The sequence below is a fragment of the Hypomesus nipponensis genome, chromosome 1 (genome assembly GCF_054491055.1).
Source record: "Hypomesus nipponensis isolate SF chromosome 1, ASM5449105v1, whole genome shotgun sequence".
NCBI lineage: Eukaryota > Metazoa > Chordata > Actinopteri > Osmeriformes > Osmeridae > Hypomesus > Hypomesus nipponensis.
Genome location: NC_140361.1, coordinates 11,474,960 through 11,492,398, shown reverse-complemented (window position 1 = coordinate 11,492,398; position 17,439 = coordinate 11,474,960). Strand labels below are relative to the sequence as shown.

At 42.5% G+C, this 17,439-nt stretch overlaps 1 protein-coding gene across 8 annotated transcripts in view; it reads left to right on the top strand.

The window, feature by feature from the left end:
- Positions 1 to 17,439, top strand: part of enox2 (ecto-NOX disulfide-thiol exchanger 2) — a 103,926-nt gene that overhangs the window by 13,925 nt on the left and 72,562 nt on the right. For 6 of the 8 annotated variants that reach the window (XR_014747248.1, XM_084692199.1, XM_084692098.1 and 3 more), the window contains exon 2: positions 7,526 to 7,614. Coding sequence is in view for 7 of the 8 variants with exons in the window: in XM_084692199.1 (XP_084548325.1) it covers positions 7,581 to 7,614 (34 nt within the window). In the remaining variant the exon portion in view is untranslated. Of the gene's footprint in view, positions 1 to 4,473; positions 4,579 to 7,525; positions 7,615 to 12,821; positions 13,465 to 17,439 lie in introns of those variants that run through there. The other 2 variants (XM_084692162.1, XM_084692201.1) reach the window with 2 other exon arrangements.

Here is a 17,439-nt window from a genome sequence, read left to right as displayed (position 1 = left end):
GTCTGAACTGGCCGTTTGGAATTTCAGGCACATTGCCACAGATGAAGTTAATGACCTCAGGTTCTGCAATCAGCCTTGATGATAGAGCCTGGCAATATAAGGGAATTGGTATTCATTGTGTCTGCTTCAAACAATGAATTATTTATGCTTTACTTAAAGCTACTGCTGGGCTCTGTGAAGAGGGGAAGGACTGTTACACGGTAAGTGGGGAGAGATGTTCTGTGACAATCGAAACATTTTCCTATACAATGGTTTGGAATCCACGCCCTCATTCACATCAGCAGTGTGTGTGTGTGAGTAAATTGTGAAACAATTCAATTGTCGTTAATGGTCTTGGGTCATCTCCATTATGGTTCTAAATGAGAGGAATGTGAGGCCATATCGTCTCAGATTAAACATGGTTGGGACCCTCTGAACACTTTGCATTATTAGGCACAATTTGAAGTACTGTATGGGAAAGTAGAGTTGTAAATTCAATGTGACTTTCTCTATGTTCTTGGTTTAATAACTGGATCTTTTTTATGAATGATATCACTTATGACCTGGACATATTAACGTTTCAAGAGGTCTATCGACAGATACCTTCCAGCAGTCTACGATAGCTTTCAGTAAGGGCTTACCCCTCTCCTTAGAAAGATAGAGAGAGCAGGCCTCTGCATATTGAATATAATTAACCATTAAGATCAGAGCTGAGGCTGACAATGAACACCAGAACAGACTCATCAGCTCCCAAATCAAAGGCAGCTTTCAGACCCCAGTGTGGAGAGGACACCCAGGGTGCAGGCAGAGGGGGAATACAGAACGTCCATTCATCATGAAAGCTAGATGAAATCTCCAACTGTGAGTGCTCTGGGTCAAGCCTATTCCACGAGTCTGGAGTCCGTATTGTTTCACTGTTCAGGTGACATTTGGCCAGTTGTGTGTAGAATTTTTTTGGGGTCCTTTGTTTTTTCTCATAGTTGTGTCAAACGCCACTTCTCTCCTGTCATCCATCGACAATGGCACACTGTGACCCTTCCTTTAATGTGAGTGGTGAGGGGAGCCAATGAGCCTATTCATAAGCCAGTCTGTGCTAGCATTGATTTGGAAAGAGATGGGTGGATTTTCTGTGTAGTAGTCTATGGCTTTTCTATAATGTGTGAGGTTATCTACCTCTTTTTTACAGCAACATAGCCTAATTTTGTGATCTACCAGCAGATGTTTGGTGTGAAATAATTCCTCTAAAGGTTGATTAGCTTTTCTAACTCAGCGTAATTCAATCTTATTTACTTTTCTCTCTCTTTTTGTGGGTTAAATTCAACATCCCCAAGCACTGCCAGGATCCTCACCTGCCAAATCTGCTCCTGGGTTGGTGCTTTGTGTGTGTGAGAGAAACAGAGAGAGATGGAGGGAGGGAGGGCTGGGAATGGTTTCCCATCCAGTGTGCTGATTTGCAGGGTGGATACAAGGAGAACACGTGGCTGAAGGCTGTTAAACAAGGCCTAACTGGCTCCAGGCCCACTCGTAAATAACGAGAGGAAGCGCTCTCACAGGCCCACCTTCACTTGGAGCTGCTCCTTCTAGGAGCTGCTATTCTGTGAGAGCTGAAGCTTCCCCCACTACAAGGCCTCTGTGACTCAAACAGAGCAGCGTTACAAATATCCAGGAAAAAGGCTTTAATAGCGTCGTTAATTTCATCATTGCCATCCCTCTAGGACATGTAACATGTAGAATCTCGAGCTGCTTATTACATTAAACAATTCCTCTAGGAACCACACTGACTTAAGTAATAAGGCAAGTCTGCTCTGCATTAATTGAAAAGGTAATTTGTCAATTTAACCTTGATGCTTCCACAGACCATCAATCTCCAAACTGTAAATTCAGCTCAACCTGAACAAGGTTTTCCCTTCTATGCTGAGTTTCATAAGAGTTATTGTAACAGCCCTCCTGCCGCGTTCTTAAACTAAATTATCCTCCTTTATTGGGTATTCCATGCTACCGTGTTTAAAAATTGGACATATTTGATATTTAAGCGTCTGCCTCTCAGCATGATGCCTAAGCCAAGCGTTTAAACATATCTGCTGTCTCCCTGCATGTGATAGCCTGACAGAGCCTGTCATTACTGTGTCACCATGGAGGGGAATAGCCTAATTAAACAGCAGACAGAAACGTTGCTGCATTTGCTAACAGAATGGTAATTGTTCTTTTTTTCTCCTAAAAAAGTATTATCTTCTTCTTGAATGTAAGATGATTTCCCTTTTTTATCGGGTTTTGGTGAGTGCTGATTGTATTCAGCTGGCCAATCATCTTCCAGATCCAACCATAATGATGTTGGTTGTATAGCCCAGATTCAGAAGATTAAAGCTTATGTGTACTTTGTACCTCATCTATCCTTGCAGGGACTTCAGAGGGGCTTTATGAAAGGGCCATAGGCTACATATATGAACACTAAAATCCCATTAAAGAGGCTGTCCGATTTCATCAACAAGTTGGTGTCCCTGAAGCCTTGGTGGGCTGAATGGGTCACAGTACTAATGTAACTGGATGAAGTGTTTCTCATTCCTCTCAGGCCCCTGGTGACTGGGTGCTTCTTCCTTTCCCTTCCTGGTGCTGTGTAATAACATGACCTGGGTTGACCCCGCGTTGCCAGAACAGATTCATAGGCCCTGCCTCAGGCCTCTTCCTGCTGTGGCTAATGAACACCAGCATTTGAAGAGGAAGATTTGAATGGAAAAGAGTAGCCTTCTGTAACGTTATTATGTTTGAAGTCATGGACGCCTAAATGTAATTCTTTGACCCTTGCTACCTCTGAAATGTTAATGAAATCTTTCAGATTGAGAAAATAGAGGTTGATCTGTAGTGTCAGCCAGTCTCTGCTAGGACACAAGGTTCTATAGTACACCTTTGGGGATGTTGAGACTTTTGTATTGATCTGAGAAGTGTTCCGGGATAATGCAACCAGTTCTGTATCTCGGTTGAAATAAAGTAGGTAATTTTTTCCCTTTTTTGTAAGCCGGTTGCTTCTGCCCTCGTCTTTAAGAAGTGGCCTGCTCTGATTTTAGCCTGCATTCATTAATTTAAATTTAAATTCCAGACATTCCATGCTTTCTTTTTTGTACACACTATAGGCAAAGTTCCAAGCAGGATGGTATTAGTCCTCTCTGATTACACAGCTGTGGTACATATTTTATACTTGACTTTTTAAAACCTGTTTTGTGGGTGTAAGCATCCAGATATTGTAATGTGCTACATAGTCAGTCACATGGGGCTACTTAATGATGGAGGGAGGATGTATGCAGTGTGTGTCCTTTCCATCCTCTTTTAACAAGGTCTATCATTTGGTTATTAAAGACCTCATGACTGCTGCTTACTTTGTGTCTTGTTTGGTCACTGTAATGCAGAGACAAGCCTTGAGACATTGCTGCAGTTTTAGTGCAACAACGGTAGACAAACAGCGCCTTAATAACATTATTTTGAATACCAAGATTGTAATCACAATAACGGTTCCACTGATTAGCCCCGGGTGGACGTGTTGTGTGCTACCTCTCAACAGCCTTTCTAAATCCCCAGAAGATTGTAGGACATGGCCCATTAAGTTCTATATGTTCTCTACAATATTAAACCTTCTTACCTGACCAGGCAAGCTGTAATCAACATTCGAAAAATGAACCTTATTCCAATGTGCTCTTATGGATCTTGTTAATCTTGATTTTCTTTTGTTGGACCCAAAGGAAGGCTTCACCCATTTTAGAAATCCTCCACTAAACAATATTCTAATGTGACATCTGCCCTTCCCTTAGTTTCAGCCGTTTGTTGCCATGGCAGTGACACATGAGGATAATAACTCGCAAAAAAAAAAAAGAAGCAATTTGCAGCATTCATCATCTCCAGAGAAAAGACACCTGGTCCTGGTCGTTCTACTCGGTTAACCGCATTGGTGAACAATGAACGGACAAAGGTCAGCGTGCTTTAGCAGAGAACAACGAGGCCCCACAATGCTATGCCACTGTACCTCCATAGCTAGCTATCAAATTTGTCCACCGGAACAAAATGACTGTCTCAAAGATAGTATTAGAAGGAAATACAACCCTAGGCTTTATGAGACGGTGTATGAGCTGTAATAACATTACACTGAATTGACAGTTATGCACCTTCACCAACAACAAATAATTCTGAGAAGTTAAGGCTGCATTTTGAGCCAAATGGGAAATTATGTCTTTGGTGACTATGGTAACATAAATAGCTTAGAAAGAAATATCTTGACAAACAGCTTGAGAGCCATGAAACTATAGGCCTATAGATGTAAGCCTGAGGGTTGTTCATAGAAGTGCTTCGTTTTCAATATGTGATAATCAAATAAGTTTTGTCCACATAGGGTATTTTTGTTCACGCTATACAAACAAATATCCTTGCCCTCTGGCAGTTTCTCCTCTTTAAATTTACCATCTTTACTATTTTCAACTGAAGGTGCCTGCTCTTGTTGCCCCTGTGTAGGAGATGAGGTACTTCATCACACAGATAACCTGGCAGGCTGAGGCAGAGACACGGCACAGGAAGGGGAGGAGAGCTGCTTGTGAAGTACAGATCAGCTCTCTTAAAGTTTGTATGATTAATTCGGTGCTTGGTAACACACTGACGCTGGAACTACGCCGGTGTTTCTCTCTGGCGGCTCGTACAGCAGTTTCCCTGTGGTGCCGACAGGGACAGATGGATGGAGTCAGATGAGCTGGGGTGTAATCTGTCTCCTCCATCACAATGTGGGCCTGTTGACTCTCTCTGATAAGACTGTTCACCGAGGAGGTCCTCTGGTCTCTGACAGAGACCGGGTTCTGGCCTCCGTGCTTTCAGTCACCATTCATCGAGCCTAGCTATCTAGCCTGACTAACACGTATTATTTTCTTACACAAAATTAGCCCACACTAAACAGAATGCTTCTGGATGTTAAAGTATGTGGTAAGTGCTCAGAGCTATCTCACAGATGTGAGTTGTATTGTTTGCTACTGTGTTTAGACTAGCATACAGTTCAGGCATAACACCTCCTCAGAGTTTGCAACACGCTTTTAGATGTCCTTCCCAACAGGAATATGTCTATTCTACTGTTGTGTTCTCACTTAAAAAACATATGGCTTAGCATGCACCTTCCCAGTTGTTCTTTCTGAAGAAAATTTGACTTTTCTGAAATCCTTTGTGGGCCTTTTGCATCTGAAAGGCATTCTTGAGCAACACTGTTGTGCTGTAATAATACAGTTCTGTCTGAAACAGTCCTCCCCTCTTTGTGGCTCCCCTTGATAAAAAAAAGCATTCCATACCCAGTGAAAGAAATGAAACCCAGTCCTTGATTCGGTCTTTGGTAATGATCTGGTCATACATTTGCAAGCCTTGTCTAGTTAGAAGTTACATTATTTCATTCGACTCCTGATTGTCATTCCTTCCTTTACTGTTTCTCTGCATTTGTCGTCACTTCCGTTTTGAGCCTGACTTAAACCAATTTACAGCCAAACCAGCTTTTAAAGTGAATTCTAGGACCCATTTAAACCACAGCTTGAAGGGCAGGACCATAACTCATCCATGACCTCAACATTTATTAGTGCGAATAAAGAGAACACTCAAGTACAAGCTAGACAGCGCCTGGAGGCTGTACATGAGAGACCACACATTTGTGGCAGCATCAAAAATATAAAAACACAGCTTTTTGAGATGTTTTCAAGTCTCAGGCAAGGCCCAGCTGACCAATTTTGTGTTGTTTGTGAGAAGCTTTGAGAGGACATTCTAATCTGTTCACAATGTTCTCTATGTTGTACCTATTATTGGAAGCCTTTATTTGTCTTTCCCTGCTGAACATGTGCAGTAGGTTGGAAGGATTTATTAATCATTGAGTATCTATTGCACGTAATTCTAGTCTATTCAGACGTGTCTCTCTTATTTGTCTGTCAAAAATAAAATGGTCTTATCTGTGGTATTTTTGGAGCCTCTGCAACTGTCTTTATTCCTTTTCCTGTTGTCTGGGCAATTGAAATGCGCCCAGAGAAACTGTGAAGCCGGTAAGTCAATTCTTACACCAGAGCACCTATTTCTGTCCTGTACACCATTCTTCACTGTGACATGTGGGTCTGCTGAGCAGCTCTGAGCCTGTTCCCCAGTCTGTGGGTCAAAGGTTTTCAACACCCACAGCTGCCAATATGGCCTACTGTGGAGCACCACTTAGAAGATAGACAATACCTTTCAGTGATGTAGGGCTGGGCGATATATATATTGAAAAACTAATCTTGATATTGTAAAAAAATGTACAATATTCAATATATATTTTGATATGTTTGCATTTGCTTTTAAATAAATAAAAAAAAACATTATTTTCTTTTGCCTCCATTATAAAACAACAAAAACAATTTAGATAGCAGCTATTGTTACAAAGTACAAAATGTGTAGTGCAAATTTAAGTAGTAAAAAAACAAACTTCACGTCTCTTACGCAGGAATACGTGACAAGACAAAAAGGGGACGTGATATTGGACGTTCGGCCCGTTCTTTGGGAAAGTATTCTTGAATTTGAAATATTCAATATTCACAATATCTTCAAATTTTACATCGTTGTCAAAATGATTGCGATATTATCGCAAACATTCGATATATCGCCCAGCCCTAGCGTAATGTAATGGAGAGATTTGAGGTGTGGAGTGAAGAAGAAGAGACAGAGTGGGAGGTATACATACCCCCTCTGAGTTGCAGGTAAGAGGGGGTGACCCACATCACTTGTCTCATGCACGTCTCTGCTCTACTGTCCTATAGGAACCAAGAGGGGCATTTGGTTCTCTTAAGATTCAGGAACCAAACGTTAATACTTCTTGACTTTGTATTACAAAGTCAGGATTTGGGTCTGTTGTCATTGGCCTAGATTGGGGCCAAGTGTTGTGTTATGTCCAATTCATTGCACAGGACGGTAGGTAAGATGTCCACCGATGCAGAATAATCTTGCCAGAGGATATTCAGGAGTAGTGATGAAGACTAGATGGAACACTGGGGGTCTGACCTTTTCAGTGGCCTTTGTGCGTGTGTGTTGGCATGGCATGACTGATGCATATTATCATGGCAACTGAAAGCCAATTACTCTGGTCATCACAAGGCCCTCAAGGCCTTTCTGTCTAATGTAATACACTACAGTAGCCTGTTCCCGGTGCACAGCCTCTTGTAGATTTGTGTTTCTTCATGTTATTCCCCAGGTTTGAGTGCTAATGACACAGTCAATAGGACCCTCCTGAGCCTCACATCTCTCCCTGGCCCAGATGAGCTGCTGCTCCACAAAGCAGGAGGGCTGTGCCTCTCAAAGCAGCAGATGAATTACATTCAGTTTCAGTGATATGCTTTCTTCATTCAACACAAAACACAATTATTGTGGCCCTTCTAACCCAGTCCTCTTGGCGTCCTTGAATGGGCCATAGAGCTGATGAGCTGAGTTCCCAGAATTAGAATGGAAGCTTTCCTCAGACGCACTGTATTAAAGGTAATGGAAAAAACTGATCAAGTTATTGCTTGTTTTGTTGTCTATACAGGAGATTTGCTAAGAGACTGGAAGGAAATCAGAAGAAGCAGCCCCATAACTTCAAGATGTTCAGAGACTACAGATCAGGTCGAGCCACAGGTGAGTGCTCTGTGTGTTTGTGTGTGTGTGAGAGAGTGACCACCATAACCCTTGAGGGGTCCTCTCACGACAGGTGGAGTGTCCAGATTTCACAGCACAAAGAGGATTTACTGGCAACATTCTGCTTCACACCTGATAAGACTGTCACTGTCCCCTAGAGGGGGTGTTTCCTTCCATCCAGAAGAGCCTCCTCTTCTCTGCCCAACCCCCTGGAGCTGCCCTCCACCGTCTCCTTCACACACAGATGCAGCACGATCACGCAGGCTTTCATCTTCACTGCTTTCATTTGATCACCGCTGTTTTCCATGTTTCGTTTAGTTTGATTTCAGGCAGGCGTTGGAACCTGCTGTTCTCTCTGCGTTTGTTTCTGTCCGTCAGGGCTCCTGATCCGAGCAGCGTTCAGCTCATCCAGACTCACAGGCCTGTTTCAGACAGAGCAGTGACACGCAGACCTCTCCACTGTGACTCAAACCTCATAGGAAATGGGAACATGTGTTTTCTCATTTAAAATGTGCGCAAAAATAAAGACAAACAGGCTCTTCTGTTTGAGGGACACACGAGACTAGAACAGAACACGTGTAAGGGGCGTGTATGTACAGAAAGTGTCGATTTCCCTCAGATAAAACAAATATGAAGGACTGTTCTACAATATTACAAGATAATACAACAAAGTGTGCCACGAGAAGCCCTTAAGAGGCTTGAGCACTGGAGGAGAGAGAGAGACAGAGAGACAGAGAGACAGAGAGACAGAGAGACAGAGAGACAGAGAGACAGAGAGAGAGGGAGAGAGGGAGGGAGGGATGGAGAGAAACAAGGAAAGGAAGCAAATGATTTCCACAGGGATGGAACATGGAGTGGGATTGGAGACAGAAGTGGGAGCTCAGGAGAGAGGAAATTAAAGGAGCTTCTTTGCTGATCTTCCTTCGAGCGATGCGTGTTCTCTCCTGTCGCCCTCACGTCCAGGGGCACGCAAGCGGGTCAGATGATAACGAGCGCATTGTCATGCGTGCTCCATCTCCCTCTCTCTTGCCCACTGCACATACTCACCTCTCTCTCCTTCCGGTTGTCCCTTGTAGAAATGTCCCTTCTCTTCCTGTCTTCCCTTTACCTGTCGACTTGAGTCTGTTTCTGACATTATGAAGACGTCACACATCTCTCCTGACTAATTGGATCCCGACTGAGGTCCATGTCCTCTCGGTGGCCTCGGATGCCAGAGGCATAATTATCGGAGGGAAAGTGAAGGTGTGAGGCTCTCAGCTGACAAACCCCAACCTCTTAATTGGTGAGCGTGTGGGTGTGGAGGGCAGGGCACAGTCTCAATCGTTTCTTTTCAAGTTGTGACTGGCATCGGAATGCTCTGAAATGAGAGAGATGATGGTAATGAAACTGGAGTGTGCTTTTCTGAACAACAGTGAAATGAGCAGGCTCAGGTGTGAGCAGAGAGGCTGGTTTGGGTTTGAATAGGTCTAATTAGGTTGGTTTGGTTGGCCTCACTTCTATGTAGCCTCAGGACCTGTAACCAGTAAGTCCTTCAGTGGTGTGGTACCGGTCATGTACACATTTTTTTCTCCAGTAAATTTTGCCGAGACTTTTGACTTTGAAACGCAAAGATGGTCTGAACACTGCTAATGTTGAATAGGCTTCAGTTTGTCTGAAGCAGATTGCTTGTTCAGCTTCCAAAAGCCGCATACCTCCCCCGTAGTGTCACTTGTGTTTTAAAGGATAGTTTGTGCTAATAGAAGCATTTAATCCTCTATGTGAGCAAAGCAAATGTTTCCTTGCCTTTGTGGTGTATCTGGATGGTGAATTTGAGCCCAGTGACCTGCAGTCTGTGAATGATGATGGGGAGTCCCTGCTGCACCAGGGCTTCAGCTGTAGAGAGGGGTTAAGATGAATTCTGCTGTCCGTATAAAATTGGCTCCCATCAATATTCATGCTGGGGGTGAGGTGTGAGTGTATGAAGGGGGGGAGGGCGGTTCTCCTTAGAGATCATCTTGGATTTAATCCAATTTACAGAATGTTACTATTGCCTAGGCTCCTAGCTGCCCTCTCGCCCCAGGAAAACAAGATCATTTCAGCTCTAGGTTCTGGAACAGAAAACACCACAGTTGTTTTTTTATGGTCCCTCTCTTCTACAGAGCCTATTATTTTGCTTCATATCCCGTGAGGAACAACTCAGTCTTCCCACTGTAGCACCATAGAGGCCCGTTAATGAGGTGTGGACCTGATGGGCTACTGTGGAGTTGCCTCAACCTTTACTGTCCAGTTGATAATCTACTTAGTCAGGGTAGAGATGGAGAGAGGGGGTGGGGGAGAGAATGTTCCTATTTTCTCTGTGTAGTCTTCCCATTCATATGCAGTCCTCCCATCTTCAGAGGGCAACAGAGTTAATGAAATACCATGAGCGTTCATATCTGACATTTGTATCGCCTGTCAGAGCCATAACGGAATGTTTCATTGATCTCAAAATGTATGACACCAAATACCACAGCAGTTCTTTAAACTGGCAGAACCTTTAAATATCATCCAGCTTTCTTGCTCTCTGAAGACTTGGCCAGGCAGCGTTCTGACACCTGTGTTTGATTGGAAAGGGCACAGTGGTCCAGCATTCTACACTAAATGTACACTACTTTTGGAGCTTAATAAATTATATTCAATACAGAAGAGACATAATAATAGAAAGCAAAATCTCAGTGATGGGCTGGAAGGATATGTTGCCTAAAGGGCCTGTGGAGAAAGAATAGCCCCAGGTGATTTATGCTTCACAGAGAGACAGCTCAACATATCCAACGGGACCATAAGCGAGTCACTGTACTGTGCATCATCTGGAAGAAGTCTATACTGTCATGCAAGGGATCTGTGTGTGTGTGTCTGTGGTTATGTGATTTCATTGTATTTGACTGTACTTAAGTTATTTCATGTTTTGTCTTTTAAATGCATTGTGTTTCTATTTATTAATTTGTGAAGCATAGTGAAGCATAAAACATTTAGTTTTGTCGTTATTATTATTAATTAAACTAATACCAAATCAACTAACCAACATTGTAATCACCAGCTGCATCATAGGTACTACATGGGGTCTGTAACTTGATTATTTTGGCCTGATCCTTGGTCGGTCGTTGGTGTCGAAACTCTAATCCTACCTCCTCTGTCGGTTTCTTGAGGCATGGATGTAGCGAGCCGCAAATGGACACACGTCAGGAACAATGTTCTTATGAATTCTGTTTCTGGGGGTAAGACAATTTAACAGAGAACATGTACAATACATTTTGATCAACAGGACATAAGCAGTTGATAATGTAGGAAACAGAAGACAAGTGTAGGCTACATAATCATTTGCATGAATGTACCAGAGCATTGGCAATTAGTTTACAAGAATGAGAAATTGCTTTTATGATTTGCATAAGTGACTAGGTGACGCGCAGGTTGAACAAGTACTCTTGAGAATTTCAATTGTGATCTGAGAAATGTCAGAAGAACATCACCAGCTGCATCACAGGCAGTGCTCTATGTCTATAATGCCAGGAATCTGTGTCTCCTTCTTCATCACAGGCACTGCACTATCTATATTTGCAGAACTCTGTGTTTGTGTCTCGCGACATCCTAATTGGCAACTGCATCATAGTCACTGTGCACTAGTCTTTTAATGCACACACAAGAAAGATAAAGAGGAACAGTGTGGAACAAGGTTGTTAAATGGAAACAAAATAACAACAAAGGTTGCTTTCACTTGTCAAAGCATGGAGGCAAATTTGTATTTTATATGAATACTCTCATACTTCGCAAGCCATGGACAGACCATTACTGTTTTCAAATATGAAGTCATTTGTGGCCTAAAGAGATTTAAATAAGTGACTGCACAGACTCCCCCCCCCCACCCCCATTTCACCAATATATTTGAATTCAGTCTGGAAAACATTTATTTAAGACCAACATGTGATGAAAATATGGAGACTGCTGAAGAGCCTATGCTTGAGTTGCCTTCACCAGGCCAACACTACTGAATACAAGCCTGTCAGAGGCTTGTTTAGAAGCTGCTCACTTGAACCAGCTGGTTTCACCAGCATGCCTTGTGTTTGAGGACGTCTATTTTGAGGGTTGGTGGGCTGTCAGATGTTACTGGTTAATGTCAGCTTTCAAATACTGCAGAAGGTCAAAGGACTGCTCAACAGAGCTTAGCTACCCATTACAACTGTCCTCGGACCACACTAACAATAGGGACCAGACAATGATCGGTTAAAATGATCTAATCCACATGTAGTCATTGTATATTCCCATTCATTGCTAATTTGTAATTTTTTTGTATTGTTTAGCTGTCCCGATAAAGATTATATTGAAAAACAAAAAAGAATGTTTTATATGATGTTATGCCTCAAAGAAAGGAAATACAAATGACCACCACAACCTTAACTCTACCAATCAATGTTTATTCCAGTTAATAGCTACTACACATGTTACAGTACTGTAGCTATGTTGGTCTACTGTTGAGCATACACACATACGTAGATCACATAATACCTTTTTGGCCATTTTTGTAGCATTCAGCAGCAGCACAATATCCACATCCAGGAAAAGTCTCTGTAGACTGAGTAAGCAACATTACAGCTCCACCAACCACAGACACCTCATCTATTTCTCTAATTGCTTCCAAGCTGTTTAAAAATCAATGCTGAGAACATTTGGTTGTGTTATGGTTTGGCCTTCACATTGGAAATCAGAATGACAGCCTTTTCCATTTGCCGTTTTTCCATTTGCCATTTGTTATGAGTGCTCCCTTCAGTCACTGTGTTTCCCTGTTATGTTTATGTAGTGACATGAAGAAGGTTGAAGTCTATATTTCTTCCAGATACTGACTGTGCTAGTCGTGAGAAGTGTTAACGAGAGCAGGGATAAACAGCTCAGCTGCCTACAGCCATGGCACATACCTCAACACTCTCTCTCTCTCTCTCTCTCTCTCTCTCTCTCTCTCTCTCTCTCTCTCTCTCTCTCTCTCTCTCTCTCTCTCTCTCTCTCTCTCTCTCTCTCTCTCTCTCTCTCTCTCTCTCTCATCCACATTGATGGTGCCATCTAAAGAGGCCCCAATATTGTATCATAATCTTCCATAGAACGTTTTGTGATATTTAAAGCCTATTTAAAGCACGCTGTGTGTTGCACAACTACTTTTTGACTTCTTATAAGTGTTTTTACAAATTCACACAGAGATGGCATCTATAAAAAAGTTGATAACATGAATTAAAAGGATTTTAAACTATTGAATACGTTTAGGTGTGGGAAGTGCATTGTCAGACAAAAAGCCCAGCTCCGCATTTGATTGAGCCAAAAGCCTAAATTGAACATGAGTGGTTAATTATTGGAAATAATTAATCAATAAGCACTATAATATTTCTCAGTCTTTCACACAAACTTGCATCCCCTCTCAGACAAGTACGGACAAAAAATGTTAAAATACGTAGCACCACTGCCACTATAACTAAACTAGCATTTAGGATTTGCGGAAACACGATACCTATTGCTTGCTGTCCGTAAAACTATTGACAGCGTAGTTACCGGTTAATCCCTTGCATCGCCGGCACGTGAGATTGTGTAGTAGTCTTTTCCGGTTTTCAAACATCTAACAAGACCAACGTGTGTGTGTGTGTGTGTGTGTGCGTAATATTGCCACAGGCTGAAACTGTAGTATCCATCTCCACCCACTTTCCCGTTCCCACACTGCAGTTCTCTGTCGAGCGACGCCGACTGGAACAGATCTTTCTCTCAGTTCAAAGGATTTACTTAAAACATTGTTTCACCGATCACGAAGATAGTTCTACAATCAGCTTCCGTAAACAATGTTTCTCTTACAATATACAGGTAGGATTCAACTTCCACGTATTTTGTCCTTTTACTTGTCTATTTCTACGTGCACTCCCTTACGATGTCCCAAGACATGGGCTGCCCATTTTCTACAAATAAATAATTGAGCGCGCTTTTGACATTCATCATTCTGATTTAACCATTTTAGCAAATCCACAACAACGTGACGCATTGAGATAATACAGTATGCATTTCCTATGTGTAATTATCACTTATGTGGAGCAGCTGTTTGTATTGTAAACTGATGTGCCCGGAGTCGAATTGATGAGACGCTACCATACATTGTTGCAGTTGTTTAAAAACCCAGTGCACTGTGCTGTGTAACATCCAGGGTAATCACTATATTCTGAAATGGTAGTACCATATTATGTAAATGTGTGACGACACGTGTGTATTGTAAACGTGTTTTTTCTTATTTGTTTTAAGTGTCTGAATAAACCATCTGCTGCCTTATGATTTACCTTGTGTTGACTTCAACTTGTAGCCTGAGAGACGCAAGGGGACCCCGTAACGAATGTAATGCTGTATTTACTCGTCATGACTTCCATAGAACGGATCTATAGTTATAGTTATCGTTTAGCAGAGGTTATCTCTCTGATGGTCTGTTCTAGCTGTTGTGTAAAAAGTCAATTACGAAATGTCACTGCTTTATTCGAATTGGAAGAAGGGGGGAGGACTTCATACTTCTTTGCGTTTCACTCTGCTCTGCTCTATAATCCCCTATGTCATAAGATTAATTCATAAATTGAAACGTTTCTTCTGGCCTCAGATGAAAGCTACAAAGTACATTGATGTATGGGGAGGAAGGAACATTAGTGCAAGGAGAGGAAGACTAGTTGGTATATGATATGGAGATGGAAGTGGTCATGCCTCCTCTTTCATTAACTCACACATTTCTAGACAAGGCCAGGAGCACAGACATCTTGCATCTTGCATCATTCAGTGACTGAAAGTTGAGTCTAAAGTCTTGAACTGGCAACTTTGATGGAGCAAAGGTTTCTGGCCAGATCAATGAGTGGGCAATCTTAGAATGGCACAATAATGCTGGACTGGGAGACTCAAATCATCAGTTTAAGGGATGGAGAGAGTTTGAACTTGAAAGGGTCTGTGTGAACAAAATTCACAATTCTCCTCAGGATAGGATAATTGGTTTAGGGGGATTTTCAAACTCAGGCCATACAGTATGAATTGATTTGGTCCCTTTAGAAAAGCTTTCTTTTCATTGTGAAGATGCAGACATACGTACTAACATTTCAACAGTAAGTGGCACTCTTGTGGACTGTGGGTAAAAGGGTGTGGGAAATAGAGAGGCAACATAATGAAATGTGAAATGTGAAAAGCCTGTGGATACCTTCGGCAAAAGACTGTTGGTGAACACATTCATCAGTGTATCCAATTCTAAAGAGGTAACATACAAAGTCAGTGTAACCTGGTTAAGGATCATTCAGGAAGGCCTTGGGGGCCACAGAGAAGATGTGCTCTTTCAGGGTTCTTGAAGTCACAACACAGGCTAAGTTGCTATGGCCTCAAGCCATTTTCATGCCATATTGCAGCTTAAGTGTGTGGCAATGTGCCAGTTTAGCTGCCATGGGGCAAAGATAGTAATAGGATTAATTATACTGCCCCTCTGAAAGTAGTTCTCATTAAACTATGGTGGTGCATTCTCTCTTTGGTCCCCAGTTTTTTTTCTGAATAATATGGGGAGTCAATATTCTAAGTGAATAACATATGTTAGTGGCGATAATGTAGCTTTTAGCTTGCCTTAAATCAATCAAGTTTGGTGACTCATTATTTTTTTGTACTGCTACTTATTCAAATTTTTTCCACATTAATTGTATATATTGTAATTTTGGGAATTGCAATAAAATGTGTGTTTACATTCCCCAACCCAAAATGTAAATGCACTAGAGAGCAGGTTTTATATAGTAGCTGATGGAAAAGGGCTGTTCTGATCTTCTATAAAGATTTCTTTTTGTTTTCCCACTACTCTCCTCAGGGTGAATGAACCTGCAAATTTGCACTCCCAACTCTTTGTAGCTAATTTAGAGTGGTGGTATCCAGCGGTGGGTAACTGATAATTGATACTGCTCTAAACCCTGCTCTGTTACTGATAATGAGAGATGCGCTGCTTGGTGTCCTGCTGGGTAAGCAGTCTGAGGACTATTTTTATGCAGCATTGTGTTTCCTGTCAGAGGTGGCGATTTTTTTCACGTGATGAAAGAAGTTACATATTTATCTTCACCGCCTGTCTTGGCTCCCAGTGGGAATGAGATGTAAATAATGGAAATGATAAAACTATAGAGGCTCAGTTTTCTGTCTCAGCAGGTATCGATAAAGGATGCATGTTTTCAGATTATGTGCATACATGGGACCATTTTCTAACTGGACAAATTGTCCCAGTACACCAGTCATTGTCACATGCTTTTTAACTCATATTAAAATAAGCAAGTATCAACAAACTCACATAGAACAATTTAAAAGCACCTTAATGAGAAAAATGTGTAACTCTAAGTAGGGCCTAATTACATTTTACGAGAGAATTGTCGTTCTATCTGCGAAGTGCCAGAGCGTAAAGCATTTTTCGATGAAATCAACACAGCCCAGCCCTTTCCCATCTGTTGAGCTGATGTCGAGGATTTTGTTTTAACTAGTGCCGTGCCTGTTTGAAAGAAATGGTTCTGTGATCTTACAAATGGGGTGGGTTTTTGAGCGTATCCTGCCGCACGGAAGGATACCTTATTGGAGTGATCCATGTCTCCATCGCTTAGTGCAGCAGTTGCTCAACATGTAAAAAGTTAACTTGTTTAGTTATTGCGAACCGCTCATCCAAACAGCTTCTAACTCGACACTGCACATCCCTGGATCCTACGCAATACACCTGCCAAATGTCAAATTCATACAGTGAAGATGACGTAATTAGTATTCTCTATTCCTTAATCTCTGCGGCTGGTGTGATAACTCCTGTTTCACATCTTTTCTTCACAATGTGCCTTGTAGAAAACCCCATCTGCGCTGGCCTGATAGGCGAGCTGGATGGTCCAGTCTATTCCAGCTGGCTGGTTCAGGAGATGACTGGGTTTTTCTCTGACTTGTATTGGTGCTGTTGAAGAATGTGTAGGACTGTGTGACAGAGCCCTGAGAGCTGCAGCAGCAGCCAACCGTCCAGTCTAAAGCAGAGGGGGAAGCATGGCAGTGTGGAGGCGTCTCGGGATCAACTGTGGGCCTGGTAGGACCCAAGCTGATTGACTGGAGTTGTTTGTCAGAGCAACTTTGAAGATCCGGAAGCCTTCCAGGAAGCCTTGCGATTGGAGCTCAGGTCTGCAGCAAATGCAGGAGCTGCAGGAGGGTTGGTGGAGGAGACAGCCTCTTTCCCAGCTCTGATTGTAATAACGGTGAATAGGACAGGATTGAGGGCGTAGAGCTGAAGTGTAAAACCCTACTGACAATCTGTATGAGGATGAAGGAAGCTGAATTAGACTCCTCACCAGGGAGCTGTGACTGCCGCGTGTGATGGAACCTCTCTGCACCTCCATTCCCAGTCAGAGCCTGGCCTTCTGTCCTCAATACCAGTCACACTGTTTTCCTCAGTCTGGTCATTTGACCCCCTGGGTGAAGTTGTGCCTGGCACAGTCAGAGAAGAAAGGATCCGCCCCGCTGCTGAACACAACATTAAGAACTCAACTTAAACTGTTCACTGCAGGAGGCCCCATTAAAGTACCTTGGTCATTTTAGTGTGTTAGGCTAGTTTATACCAGCAACTGGCCCTAGTTTGGCCATTATCGTCTCCCGCCTGTGTCCTAGATGGACGTAGGGAGAGGGACTCTGAGGAGTGGTGGTGATATTGTACTGTACTTCATCCTCCCTGTCCTGTGGCCTTCTCAGAGATAAAGTGAAACTGAGTTTTTGTTGTTGTTCAGGAATCCCTCCCCCCCCCCCTTCCCAGCACTGCCAGGATAAACAATTGGATGTAGC